The sequence below is a fragment of the Ornithorhynchus anatinus genome, chromosome 21 (assembly GCF_004115215.2).
Source record: "Ornithorhynchus anatinus isolate Pmale09 chromosome 21, mOrnAna1.pri.v4, whole genome shotgun sequence".
In the NCBI taxonomy this organism is placed as follows: Eukaryota; Metazoa; Chordata; class Mammalia; order Monotremata; family Ornithorhynchidae; genus Ornithorhynchus; species Ornithorhynchus anatinus.
Genome location: NC_041748.1, coordinates 8,934,628 through 8,947,360, shown reverse-complemented (window position 1 = coordinate 8,947,360; position 12,733 = coordinate 8,934,628). Strand labels below are relative to the sequence as shown.

Here is a 12,733-nt window from a genome sequence, read left to right as displayed (position 1 = left end):
TTTGGCCGCCGACCGCCGACTCATCCACGCCGAGACCACCCCCCCTCTCCCGGGAAGCTGAGCCTTGTCATCGCCCGGACCCTTGGAGCCATTACCTCGTGGGCTCGGGATCTCTGCTCCCCTGAGGCGCAGCCTCGGCCCACCCGGCCCCTGCCCCGATTCCCGACAAGCCCCCCTTCGCCTACCGCTCGCTGACTCATCTGCGCTTCCTCCGCCTCCACCGGGGAGCTGAGCCTCGGACCGTCCGGACCCACGCCCGCCTCAGCCTTTCACAACCTGGATCTCCGCACCCCCGCTCGGGAACTCCGACACTACGGATCTTTGCCCCCACAGACCCCCAGCCACCAGCTTCCAGTCCACCCCCCCCGCCCCCCGCTCGGGCCCGGGGACATTACGCTCCCCTTCTCGATCCTGGGGACATTGTGCTCCCCTTCTCGGCCCCAAGGACATTGTGTCCTCGGGGGACATTGTGTCCCCCTGCTCGGGCCCGGGGACATTGTGCTCCCCAACCGCTCCCCCACTCCGCCCGAGGCGGCCATTTTAGGAAGCCCCCACTCTGCCTGAGGCGGCCATTTTGGGAAGGCCTCACTCCCTCTTCCCTCTTGAGGTGATTCATCTCTCCCGCCCCCGCCCCGGGCGACGACGTCCTTGTTCTCACCATGTTACCTTACCTTAGCCGCCGCCTACGGCCGCCACCCACCCCGGACAACCTCAGGGCCCCCCCGCCGCCACAGGGTTATTTGGTCATGAGCTCTGGGACACTCTCGGCCGCTGGCCGCTTGACTTTGAGTCTGATCGGGTAGGGTCGGCTCGTCCCTCGACCCTGGTCATCGCCTGCTTATTAACACTATTGTAGTGTGCCTTACTGTAGCATGTTGCTATATTTGCGATCTCGCTTTTTATTGTTTATTGTCGTCAGATTTTGAATTTGATCAGGTCGCCCCTTAATCGAGTCTACCCCCGACCCTGGTCATCACCCCTTTTATTAACACGACTATATTGTATCATACTGTATCATGTTGCTATATTAGCACCACTGTATTGTATCATATTGTATCATGTTGCTATATTACCGATTTCGTTTATTACTGTTTATTGTTGTCAGTGCTGCCACCCACCTCTCTGGCCTCGCCATGTCCCTCCTCCCCCCCTCCCCCCTCCCGCCCCTTCCTATCCTCCCCTTCCCCTTCCCCTTCTCCTCTCTCGCTCAGCTCTTTCCCGCTCTCTCCTCTGTCTCCTCCCCACCTCCTCTCTCCCGCCCTAGAACCCCACTTTACCAGCGCTACCCCTCTTCCCCCTCCCCCTACTCTTCCCCCCACCAAACCCCCTCTTCACCCCCTCCCCCCTTCTCTCTTCCCCACCCATGCCCCATCCCAGTCCTCTTGTCCCACCGCCACCCCTCATCCCCCTCTCCTCGTCCAGGGCCCCGCCACCTCCTTCCCATCCAAACCCTCCCCTCCCCCCGCCCTTCCCCCCCTCCTCCCCTTGCACCCACAGCTACTTTCAAGTGTGGCCTCTGGAACCCCCGCTCTGTTACAGGCAAGCTACCTTTCATCCATGACCTTTTCCTCTCCCGCTCTCTCCTCCTCCTCGCCCTTTCGGAAACGTGGCTCTCTCCCGAAGACACGGTCTCCGCCGCCACTCTCTCCAGCGGAGGCCTCTCCTTCTCCCACTCCCCCAGACTCACCGGTAAGGGAGGAAGCGTCGGCTTCCTCCTCTCGCCCCGATGCCGCTTCCGCACTATCCCTCCTCCCCCCTCCCTCTCCTTCCCCTCCTTCGAAGCCCATATCATTCGCCTCTACCACCCACTCCAGTTACTTGTCGCCGTCATCTACCGCCCTCCCGGTCCCACCTCCTACTTCTTCAACCACCTTGACCCCTTTCTCACCTTCCTTCTCTCCTTCTCTCTGCCCACTCTGATCCTTGGAGACTTCAACATCCATACGGATGTACCCGACGACTCCTCTGCCGCCCGCCTGCTATCCCTCCTCGACTCTGCCGACCTCCTCCTCCACCATACCGCGCCCACTCACCGACTCGGTCACACCCTCGATCTTGTCATCTCCTACCGCTGCACTATCTCCTCACTCACCAACTCTGAAATCCCTCTCTCGGACCAGAACCTTCTCACCTGCCTCATCTCTCACACTCCCTCCCCCTGCAAATCTTCGCTACTGCCCCACAGAGACCTCCGCTCTCTCGATCCCATCCGTCTTTCCAATAGCATCTCGCCTCACCTTGCCGCCCGTCCTCTCTTCCCACTCTCGACGATCAGGTCTCCGCTCTCAACTCCACCCTCTCTACTCATCTTGACTCTCTCGCCCCCCTTTCCCTCCGCCGCTCTCGCGCCACTAACCCACAGCCCTGGATCACCTCCTCCGTCCGCCTCCTACGCTCCTATGCTCGAGCTGCTGAGCGCTGCTGGCGAAAGTCCAAGCACCAAGCCGACCTCACACACTTCAAATTTATCCTTTCCTGCCTTAACTCTGCCCTCTCCTCCGCCAGGCAAAGCTTCTTCTCCTCCCTCATCGACACCCATGCCCGTCACCCCCGCCGATTGTTCCGGACCTTTAACTCTCTCCTTAGGCCCCCTGTTCCTCCCCCTCCCCCATCTCTCACCCCTAATGATCTGGCCACCTATTTCCTCACGAAAATCAACACGATCAGGTCTGAGCTCCCCAAAGTCACCCCTCCGCCTCTCCCCTCCCCCCCCAACAACCCCCTCCCCTACTTTCCCATCCTTCCCTGCAGTATCCTCAGAGGAGATCTCCTCCCTCCTCGCAAGTGCCACCCCCTCCACCTGCGCCTCGGACCCCATTCCCTCTCACCTTCTTAAAACCATCACCCCTGCCCTCCTCCCTTCCTTAACTTCTATTTTTAACCACTCAATCTCCAAGGGCTCCTTCCCCTCTGCCTTCAAACACGCCCACGTCTCCCCCATCCTAAAAAAACCCGCTCTTGACCCCACTTCCCCCTCCAGTTATCGTCCTATCTCCCTACTACCCTTCCTTTCCAAAATCTTAGAACGAGTCGTCTACAATCGATGCCTAGAATTCCTTAACTCCCATTCTCTCCTAGACCCCCTCCAATCTGGCTTCCGTCCCCTCCACTCTACCGAGACTGCTCTCTCTAAGGTCACCCATGACCTCCTTCTTGCCAAATCCAATGGCTCCTACTCCATTCTGATCCTCCTTGACCTCTCTGCTGCCTTTGACACTGTCGACCATCCCCTCCTCCTCCATACCTTATCTCACCTTGGCTTCACGGACTCTGTCCTCTCCTGGTTCTCCTCTTACCTCTCTGGCCGATCATTCTCGGTCTCCTACACTGGAGCCTCCTCCCCCTCCCATCCTTTAACTGTTGGAGTTCCTCAAGGGTCAGTTCTTGGCCCTCTTCTGTTCTCCATTTACACTCACTCCCTCGGTGAACTCATCCGCTCTCACGGCTTTGACTACCATCTCTACGCAGATGACACGCAGATCTACATCTCCGCCCCTGTCCTCTCCCCCTCCCTTCGGGCTCGCATCTCCTCCTGCCTCCTGGACGTCTCCACCTGGATGTCGGCCCGCCACCTAAAACTCAACATGAGCAAGACTGAGCTCCTCATCTTCCCTCCCAAGCCCGGTCCGCTCCCAGACTTCTCCATCACCGTGGATGGCACGACCATCCTTCCCGTCCCGCAGGCCCGCAATCTCGGTGTCATCCTTGACTCGTCCCTCTCGTTCACCCCACACATCCTATCCGTTACCAAGACCTGCCGGTTTCACCTCTACAATATCGCCAAGATCCGCCCTTTCCTCTCCACCCAAACGGCTACCTTACTATTACGGGCTCTCGTTATATCCCGGCTAGACTACTGTGTCAGCCTTCTCTCTGACCTCCCTTCCTCCTCTCTCGCCCCGCTCCGGTCTATTCTTCACTCCGCTGCCCGGCTCATCTTCCTGCAGAAACGATCTGGGCATGTCACTCCCCTTCTTAAACAACTCCAGTGGTTGCCTATCGACCTCCGCTCCAAACAAAAACTCCTCACTCTAGGCTTCAAGGCTCTCCATCACCTTGCCCCTTCCTACCTCTCCTCCCTTCTCTCTTTCTACCGCCCACCCCGCACGCTCCGCTCCTCTGCCGCCCACCTCCTCGCCGTCCCTCGGTCTCGCCTATCCCGCCGTCGACCCCTGGGTCACGTCCTCCCACGGTCCCGCAACGCCCTCCCTCCTCACCTCCGCCAAACTGATTCTCTTTCCCTCTTCAAAACCTTACTTAAAACTCACCTCCTCCAAGAGGCGTTCCCAGACTCAGCTCCTCTTCTCCCTCTACTCCCTCTGCCATCCCCCCTTTACCTCTCCGCAGCTAAAGCCTCATTTTCCCCTTTTCCCTCTGCTCCTCCACCTCTCCCTTCCCATCCCCACAGCACTGTACCCGTCCGCTCAACTGTATATATTTTCGTTACCCTATTTATCTTGTTAATGAATTGTACATCGCCTTGATTCTATTTAGTTGCCATTGTTTTTACGAGATGTTCTTCCCCTTGACGCTGTTTAGTGCCATTGTTCTTGTCTGTCCGTCTCCCCCGATTAGACTGTAAGCCCGTCAAACGGCAGGGACTGTCTCTATCTGTTGCCGACTTGTTCATCCCAAGCGCTTAGTACAGTGCTCTGCACATAGTAAGCGCTCAATAAATACTATTGAATGAATGAATGAATGTATCCAGCTGAATCATCTCCACCTATAAAAGTAGCAGATAACTCCCATAATCCCAAGGTGCCTGTAAACTCCTCATGGGCAGGGATCATGTGTACCAACATTCAGTCAATTGGGGAATGGTATTTATTGAGAGCTTACTGTGTGTGGACACTATAAGCTCATGGGCAGGGAAAGTGTCTGCCATCTTTGTTTTATAGTACTCTACCAAATGCTCACTATAGAGCTCTGCATATAGCAAGCACTCAGTGCCATTGATGCTTATTATGATGAAGAGAGCACTAAGAGTTAGTAGACATAATCTCTTCCCACAGGGAGCTTCCAATCTGGAGAGAGAGGCAGACTTCTTTGCATCCTGCTTTAGATAACTGGTTTACTGGTAGGTTACCTGTTGTATAGAAATGATTTTGATTGTAAAGATTATTTTTACCAACAAGTCAGCAATCCGTTCATTCAGTCATATCTATTGAGCACTTACTGTGTGCAGAGCACTGTACTAAGCACTTGGGAGAGTACAGTATAAGAGTGAGCAGACACATTCTCTGCCCACAACGAGTTTACAGTCTAATAATAATAATAATAATGTTGGTATTTGTTAAGCGCTTACTATGTTCAGAACACTGTTCTAAGCGCTGGGGTAAACACAGGGGAATCAGGTTGTCCCACGTGGGGCTCACAGTCTTAATACCCATTTTATAGATGAGGGAACTGAGGCACAGAGAAGTTAAGTGGCTTGCCCACAGTCACACAGCTGACAAGTGGCAGAGGTGGGATTCGAACTCATGAGCCCTGACTCCAAAGCCCATGCTCTTAGAGGGGGAGACAGACATTAACAATGTATGACTTCTTTTTAAAACTGCTCTAAGTAATGAGAAATGACCAAAGTAGTTCAAAAAGTGAGCTGCTCTGCTTGAGAAACTTGTTCCTAAAGGTATATTGCATGTAACTTTTTGTTAGCTCGTTTTCATTCTTTGAAATAATTCAGTTTTCCAATTGAGTCCACATTCAAATAGAATGTTGTTTTGTGAGTTAGAAAAAAAAAAGAGTTCAGTTTTGTTTAGCTTCTTTGGTAGTGTCAAGAATAAACTCTTGTATCTAGCCGCCTGCTTTGGTCTCTAAGTCGTATGATTAAAGTGAACTTTTAAAAGTTATCTAATTTAGTTCCACCTTTCTTAATTTCCCCCCAGGCTCACATTGGCAATCTTTTAACATCAAAATTCTTCAGCTACAAGGATTTTCATACTTTAATGTACACCTGCGCTGCAGAATTTGATTTTATGGAAAAGGAGGTGAGACTGTTTCTAATTTCTTTGAGGCATCTGTATCTGTTCCTCTTTTATCAAGGGGGAATTCTTTTCTTCAAACTTCCTTCCCTTGAGTACATCAATAGACTTGGACTCTGGTAGCTGCTAATCAAATGTGGCTGCCCAAAAAGTTCTCTGTGATGATGATGATTGATGGTATTCGTTAAGCGCTTACTATGTGCCAAGCACTGTTCTGCAGTGGCTGGCTGTCACACAGATGTGTTCTTTCTGGCCCTTCCACCATCGTTCCCAGGGATTACCAGGTCTGAGTGGTTCCCCCTATTCTTTGCTACTGTGCCGAACTGATGCTGCAACAGCAAACCGCCAGAAAATCCTTCCAACTCAGCAGGCCAAGAGCATCTTCAAAAAAGCCATTCAGGAGCCACTGTGAGCTGAAGCAGTTCTGGAAAGGACAAACGCGGAATGGACAAACACAGAGTCAGTGCAGTGCAGTGATCTGGACTGACAAGACTAAAAGCCTGAATTTAGGTGTCATCACGTACCAGGGAAACCCTACACGTAATCCAAGACTTAAATCAGTAACAAAGAACTAATGCTTTCTGTGAATTCTGCTGTCTAGGGAGTACACTGTTCAAAGAGGTACAGATGGACAAAGAAACCGCTTGCTTGCCCTTCGGGGGATCGTTGGATAGTGTGTGACAACAAAAGGCCGTCTGAATCGAAGGCCTTCAAAGCTGTGATAAGGCTGTCTGGCCGTATATCTTTCTGTGAGACCTGAGCCTACCTCAGAAGGAACATCTCGATTCTTGGCCAGTTTCTTGAGTGTCCCCAGTGTGCCCCTCACAACATTACGTGGCAGTAGATGCACTCACCAACAAGGAGATGAAGGAATTCAGTGAATCCTCCTGCAATGAGGAGGTTCTCATTGCTACATGGGCTTGCTGGATGAACTGTAGACTAGACATTAGCAGGATTCCTAAGTGGCTGTTGTGTGGCCAATTAAAATGGGCCCCAGGCAAGCAGGAGGATCCGGAGGCATGTTTAAAGATGCATTAAAGCCCAATTTCTAAGTGGTGTAAAACTGCTCTGTTGGAAGACAGCTAAAACCAACAGGCCAGCTTGGTATGCAGTAGTGGGGAGAGGGGCTGCTATACTTGAGTAGAGATTTGGGGAAGACTATAAGACCAGGTGTTTAGACTGCAAATGTAATAGCCTGGAAAGTAATTATCCATATCTGAACTCCATGTGGGAAGGAATGTTAGTCTCACACACATCAGTGTTTTCAGTCACAGTCGTTTCACATTTAAAATCTCACCATCATAAGCACTGCTTCTGACTATGAAAGATAACTATTCATTCAATAGTATTTATTGAGCACTTACTATGTGCAGAGCACTGTACTAAGCGCTTGGAATATACAGATCAGTAACAGAGACAGTCCCTGCCCTTTGACGGGCTTACAGTCTAATCGGGGGAGACGGACAGACAAGAACAATAGCAATATTATTATTTTCTTTGATTTGACGTAAAACTTGGGAGTAATTTATCGGAAATCTTTTTTGTGTTAAAACAGCAAATTTTGAAAATTGCTAAAGAACTTTTTCTCTGCTGAGGTTGGGTTAGTGGTAGCTTCTCAATTAAGAAACCGAGTCACAGAAAAATCAAGTGTCTTTTCTTGTGCCAGAAAAGCTCTCATTGGAGAGGAGAGCTGTGTTCTGATGGATAAATAATACAAATAATAATTATGCTTTGGGGTATACCATTTTTTTTAAGTGCTTACACATTATCTCATTTTTTCTTCCTATCCTTTCTATAAGACTGGGAGAAGTAAATATTCAAGTTCAAGGGGGTTGAAATTGTTTTAAATAAGAAAAATTGTCATAACTGATGCCTTTTTTTGGTCTGGGAAATTGAAGAACTTCAGAAAAAAGTACATATTGGCAGAAAGAACATTTAAAAGTTATGACTTCAAAGTTTTCAGCATAGGCGTTAAAGTTTCGCTTTACGGTTTTTACGTTTCTGGGATGTGGCCTAGTGAATCCTCCTTTCACTATATTCAGACTGTACATTCAGTTAGAAGTAAGATTTGAAACAAATTTAAGAATTGTGTTTTATTTTCTTTCAGACTCCACTGAGATACACAAAGACATTGCTACTCCCAACCGTTGTTATGGTTTTTGCTGCAATTGTAAAAAAGGTTAGTTTGAAACCATGATTTTTGGTGCTGTTTTGGAAATATGATTTCTGATTCTAGAAAAGTGAATGTCAGAAAACATTTTTAAAAAGATTTTTTGTTTGCAAAGTTGAAGATCTTTGGTTCTCTTCACAGACTGTTTGTGATCTTTTGGGGGTGCTATCTAAGAAGAGTCCCTGTGGAAGGTAAAATATCATTTTTCTGTCTCTTCAAATGGCAGCCTAAATTTTCTACACTCATTTGTACAGTTTGTTTTTTATCTATAGTCGTATATGGTCCCAGGAGTATAGCCTGGGGGGCCCAGAGCCTGCTGGGATTTTTACAAGGGGAGGCAGGGGCATATGACCTATTGCCAGATCATCTTGGGATGGGAAGGGTCTGCCTCGCAACACCCCTTGGAGTCAGGGCTCAGCTGATCCAAACATTTATCATCCCCTTACTAAGCTTTTCCAGATCCCCTTTTCCTCACCTAGTTTCCCCAGGAGTTTTCAGAAACTGGTGTGGTGGTGTGTGGGGTAGCTGGGAAGTGGCGAAGGCCCTACAGAGGCTGCTAAGGAAATCAAACCTGGACTCCTGGCCTGGAGCCACTGAATGGGGTCAAGGATCCCCACTGATGACGTAGTTAGTGACCTGTTGCCTGCAGGTATGTGGATGACCTTTTGGAATTCCCTGAAATTTGCTATTTTTATTTTTTAAAGGAAACAATCTTTCTTGTCTCCTTTCCCTTTTCATAGTAACCCCCAGCCAAATGCATAGACTTTCCCACCTTTAGCTACAAGCTCACATCTGCGTGGTCTCACACATAGTCATCACCTTCCTTGCCCAACATACTTGTCTTTAGAAGTCTTGGCTAATGTATCAGAGCCACCCATGATCCTCTGGATTCTCGGACCTAACTCCCACAGTCCTGAACCTTAAGTCACAACTCAGGCTTCTACCCCTGGCCCCCTTCCTAAATGAGGAGCAGACCAGATCTCTGCTGCTGCTGCTTCTGCTGCTGCCTACTGAGGGAAGAAGGGGCGAGGAAGTTATTTGGTCTGTCCCAAGCCCTCTGCAGTGGCAGGGAGCCTCAGAGTCATCAGTCAATGGTATTTGCTGAGCGCTTACTGTGCGGAGAGCACTCTACTAAGCGCTTGGGAAGATACAGTGTAACAGAGTTGGTAGATACGTTCCCTGCCCACAAGAAGCTTCCAGTCTCCTGTGGGGACTCCCAAATGTTAATCAGATTAGCTCAAAGGGAGTTGAAAAAAGAGCAGGTTTGACCAGCCGAGCCTGTGGGACAGCTGACACACCTGTTATAAATTGTATTTTCTTTCATATATTTTAATTGTATTTGGTATATCTCTATCCAAATGTAATCAATTAGGTAGAAATGAAACTGCCATTGTACAGTCCTGCTTTAGCAATATGTTTTGTGTTTTTTGTTGTTTTCACAGAAAACAAAATTTTGATCGTGGAGAGGTAAAGATTTGAGTCATATGATTTTTTTTTAACTTACATTTTCCATTTAACCCAAAATCTGTGAGAATTTTGCTGGGGCCTCAGAGGGGAGAGACCAGGGTTGCAGGGGAATGGGCTTGCCTCCCTTTCCCTCCTCCACCAATTTGAGAGAGTGGAAGAGAGAGGGAAAGCTTCCCAGGGTTTTCCCTGCATCTACTCCAAAACAATCTGTAAGTAAGGGATTCAAAACTCCTTGGGCCTACACAAGTTCTTTTAGCCCTGAAAATTTGCATTAGCTTTTCCCTTCCCCATGCTTTCTATTTATTCTCTCGCGCTTTCCTATTTCCCAACAACTAGCCCCTGCTTGAAGCACTATGTAGAATTTCTATACATCAATGAAATCAATCAGGGATATTTATTGAGCTTTTACTATGCATAGAGCATTATATTAAGCTTTTGGGGAGAGTACAATACAACAGAGTTGGTAGACATGTTCACTCTCCTCAAAGAGCTTACAGTCTAGAGGGGGAGAGAGACATTAATATAAATAAATGAGAAGTAGAATGGAGTAGTGCATAGAGCACGGGCCTGGGAGTCAGAAGAACCTGGGTTCTAGTCTTGGCTCTGCCACTTGTCTGCTATGTGACCTTGAACAAGTCACTTAACTTCTCTATGCCTCAGGAACCTTATCTATTAAATGAGGATTTAGACTGTGAGCCCCATGTGACACATGGACTGTGTCCGACCTGATCAGGTTGTATCTACCCCAGTGTTTAGAAGCAGCGTGGCTCAGTGGAAAGAGCACGGGCTTTGGAGTCAGAGGTCATGGGTTCAAATCCCAGCTCTGCCACTTGTCTGCTGTGTGACCTTGGGCAAGTCACTTCACTTCTCTGTGCCTCAGTTACCTCATCTGTAAAATGGGGATTAAGACTGTGAGCCCCACGTGGGACAACCTGATTCCCCTGTGTCTACCCCAGCGCTTAGAACGGTGCTCGGCACATAGTAAGCGCTTAACAAATACCAACATTATTATTATTATTAATAGTGCCTGGAACTTAGTAAGTGCTTAATAAATACCGTAAAAATGAATTATAGGTATTAATGTAAGTACTGTGGGGCTGAAGGCAGGGTGAATATCAAGTGCTCAAAGATCAGCACAGCCAAGTGCATAAGTGATGCAGAAGGGAGAGGGAGTTGGAAAAGAGGGCTTAATAGGGAAAGGCCTCTAGGAAGAAATCTGACTTTAATATGCAATGTGGTCTAATGGAAAGAGCGCAGGCCTGGGAGTCAGAGCACTGGGTTCTCATCCTGGCTCTGCTACTTGTCTGTTCTGACCCTGGCCAAATCACTTAACTTCCCTTTTCCTGTTACCTCATCTGAAAAAAGGGTGTTAACACTTTGAATCTCATATGGGATATGGATCGTGTCCAACCTGATGATCTTGTATCTACGTCAGTGCTTCGTATACTACCTTGCATATAGTAAGAACTTAGCAAATACAATAAAAATAAATAAACTTTGAAGGTGGAGAGAGTGGTGGTCTGGGATACATGGAGGGAATGGGAGTTCCAGGCCAGAGGAAGGCCGTGGGAAACGGGTCAGTGGCGAGAAAGACAAATTGGGGCACAGTGAGCAAGCTGGTGCAAGAGGAGCAAAGTGTGCGAGCTGGGCTGTACTGGGAACCAGACAAAAAGAAGTAAAAGGAGGACAGAGTGGCCCACTGTCCTCTGTCTATTTTTCCTTTCGGTCTGGCATGATTTCTTTTAGGGCCTGGGCACCTGATCCAACATTCATTTTTACATTTAAACCATGCATTATGGTCTGCAATGTTTAGGGCTTATTTGAGAAGCCCATGTTTTCAAAGGGAGCATTTGTTTAAAGAAAGGTCTCCATTCTCTCGGTGCCAAGCAGTTCCAGGAAGCTCAAAGGCAGAAATGCTTAAATTTGAATACAAGCATCCCACTGAATCTTCCTTGCAATGCAGGCCTGGAGAATGTGGGTTGTGGGATCCACGGCTGTTTCCAGTGTCATTTTCATCAACCAACCTGGCATTTTCCCACTGCCAGAATGCCTTCATCCTCCACCCTGGCAGGTGTTAGGGAGCCTGGATAGTGTGTGGCTAATGGGAGGGAGAAGGAAAAATGAGGCACAGCTCATTGGTTCCAGTGGTTTTTTGTTGTTTTTTATAGTATTTGTTAAGCACTTACTATATGCCAGGCACTGTTCTAAGCGCTGTGATAGATACAAGATAATCAGATTGGACACAGTCCATGTCCCATGTGGGGCTCCCAGTCTTAATCCCCATTTTGCAGATGAGAGAACTGAAGCCTAGTGAAGTTAAGTGACTTGCCCAAGGTCACACAGCAAACAAGTGGCAGAGTTGGAATTGGAACCTAGGTCTTTCTGATTCCCGGGTCCATAATTTAGCATAGTGCTTGGGTTTAGCAAATGCAAAAGCATACTGCTCCCACCTGTGGAATACCTTCATCGTTTGGCTCGTGTAGATTCCAGTAAGCTGGTTTGTTCCACTGAACTAAAATTAAAGCCTCTAAAGGCTTTAGCATTTAGCATTTGACATTACCTTACCATTAGAGCCTGACGTCCCCAAACAATTTCCTCTGTCTCACTTCTTTCAAATGTCAGAACCAATTTTATGCAATGGCAAGTTTGTGTTTAAAAGAAGTTATGCAAAATAGGCTCAGGGGAAACCTTCACGTCTCATTCCACTTTGGTGAAGCTCTTTTTGATCAGAGAACTTGTATCCAAATTTGCTGTTTTCTTTCCACAATATCATGCACATGTTAATCTAATGTGACAGCCTATTTGGAATACTAATACTGATTTTCTTAAAATTTAAGAGTAGAAATAAATTAGGATACGAGTTCCCCGATTGTATTTATTGAGCGCTTACTGTATGTAGAGCACTGTACTAAGTGCTAGGGAGAGTAGGGTATAGGAGAGTTGCTAGACATGTTTCCTGCCCTGAGCTAACATTCTATATGGAAAGACAAACATTAACATAAATAAATTAATTAATTACGTGTCTGTACATAAGTGCTGTGGGGCTGAGGGTGAGGGTAAGGTGTACAAGTCCAAGTGATGCAGGAAGGAGTGGGAAAAGAGGAAATGAGGGCTT

General features: G+C 48.2%; 1 protein-coding gene across 3 annotated transcripts in view; it reads left to right on the top strand.

The window, feature by feature from the left end:
• Window positions 1-12,733, top strand: part of LOC100077800 (probable C-mannosyltransferase DPY19L1) — a 117,180-nt gene that overhangs the window by 85,616 nt on the left and 18,831 nt on the right. For all 3 annotated transcript variants that reach the window (XM_029049119.2, XM_029049118.2, XM_029049117.2), the window contains exons 14-17: window positions 5,886-5,987; window positions 8,089-8,160; window positions 8,293-8,342; window positions 9,594-9,618. In XM_029049119.2, coding sequence (XP_028904952.1) covers window positions 5,886-5,987; window positions 8,089-8,160; window positions 8,293-8,342; window positions 9,594-9,618 — 249 coding nt within the window. The remainder of the gene's footprint in view (window positions 1-5,885; window positions 5,988-8,088; window positions 8,161-8,292; window positions 8,343-9,593; window positions 9,619-12,733) is intronic.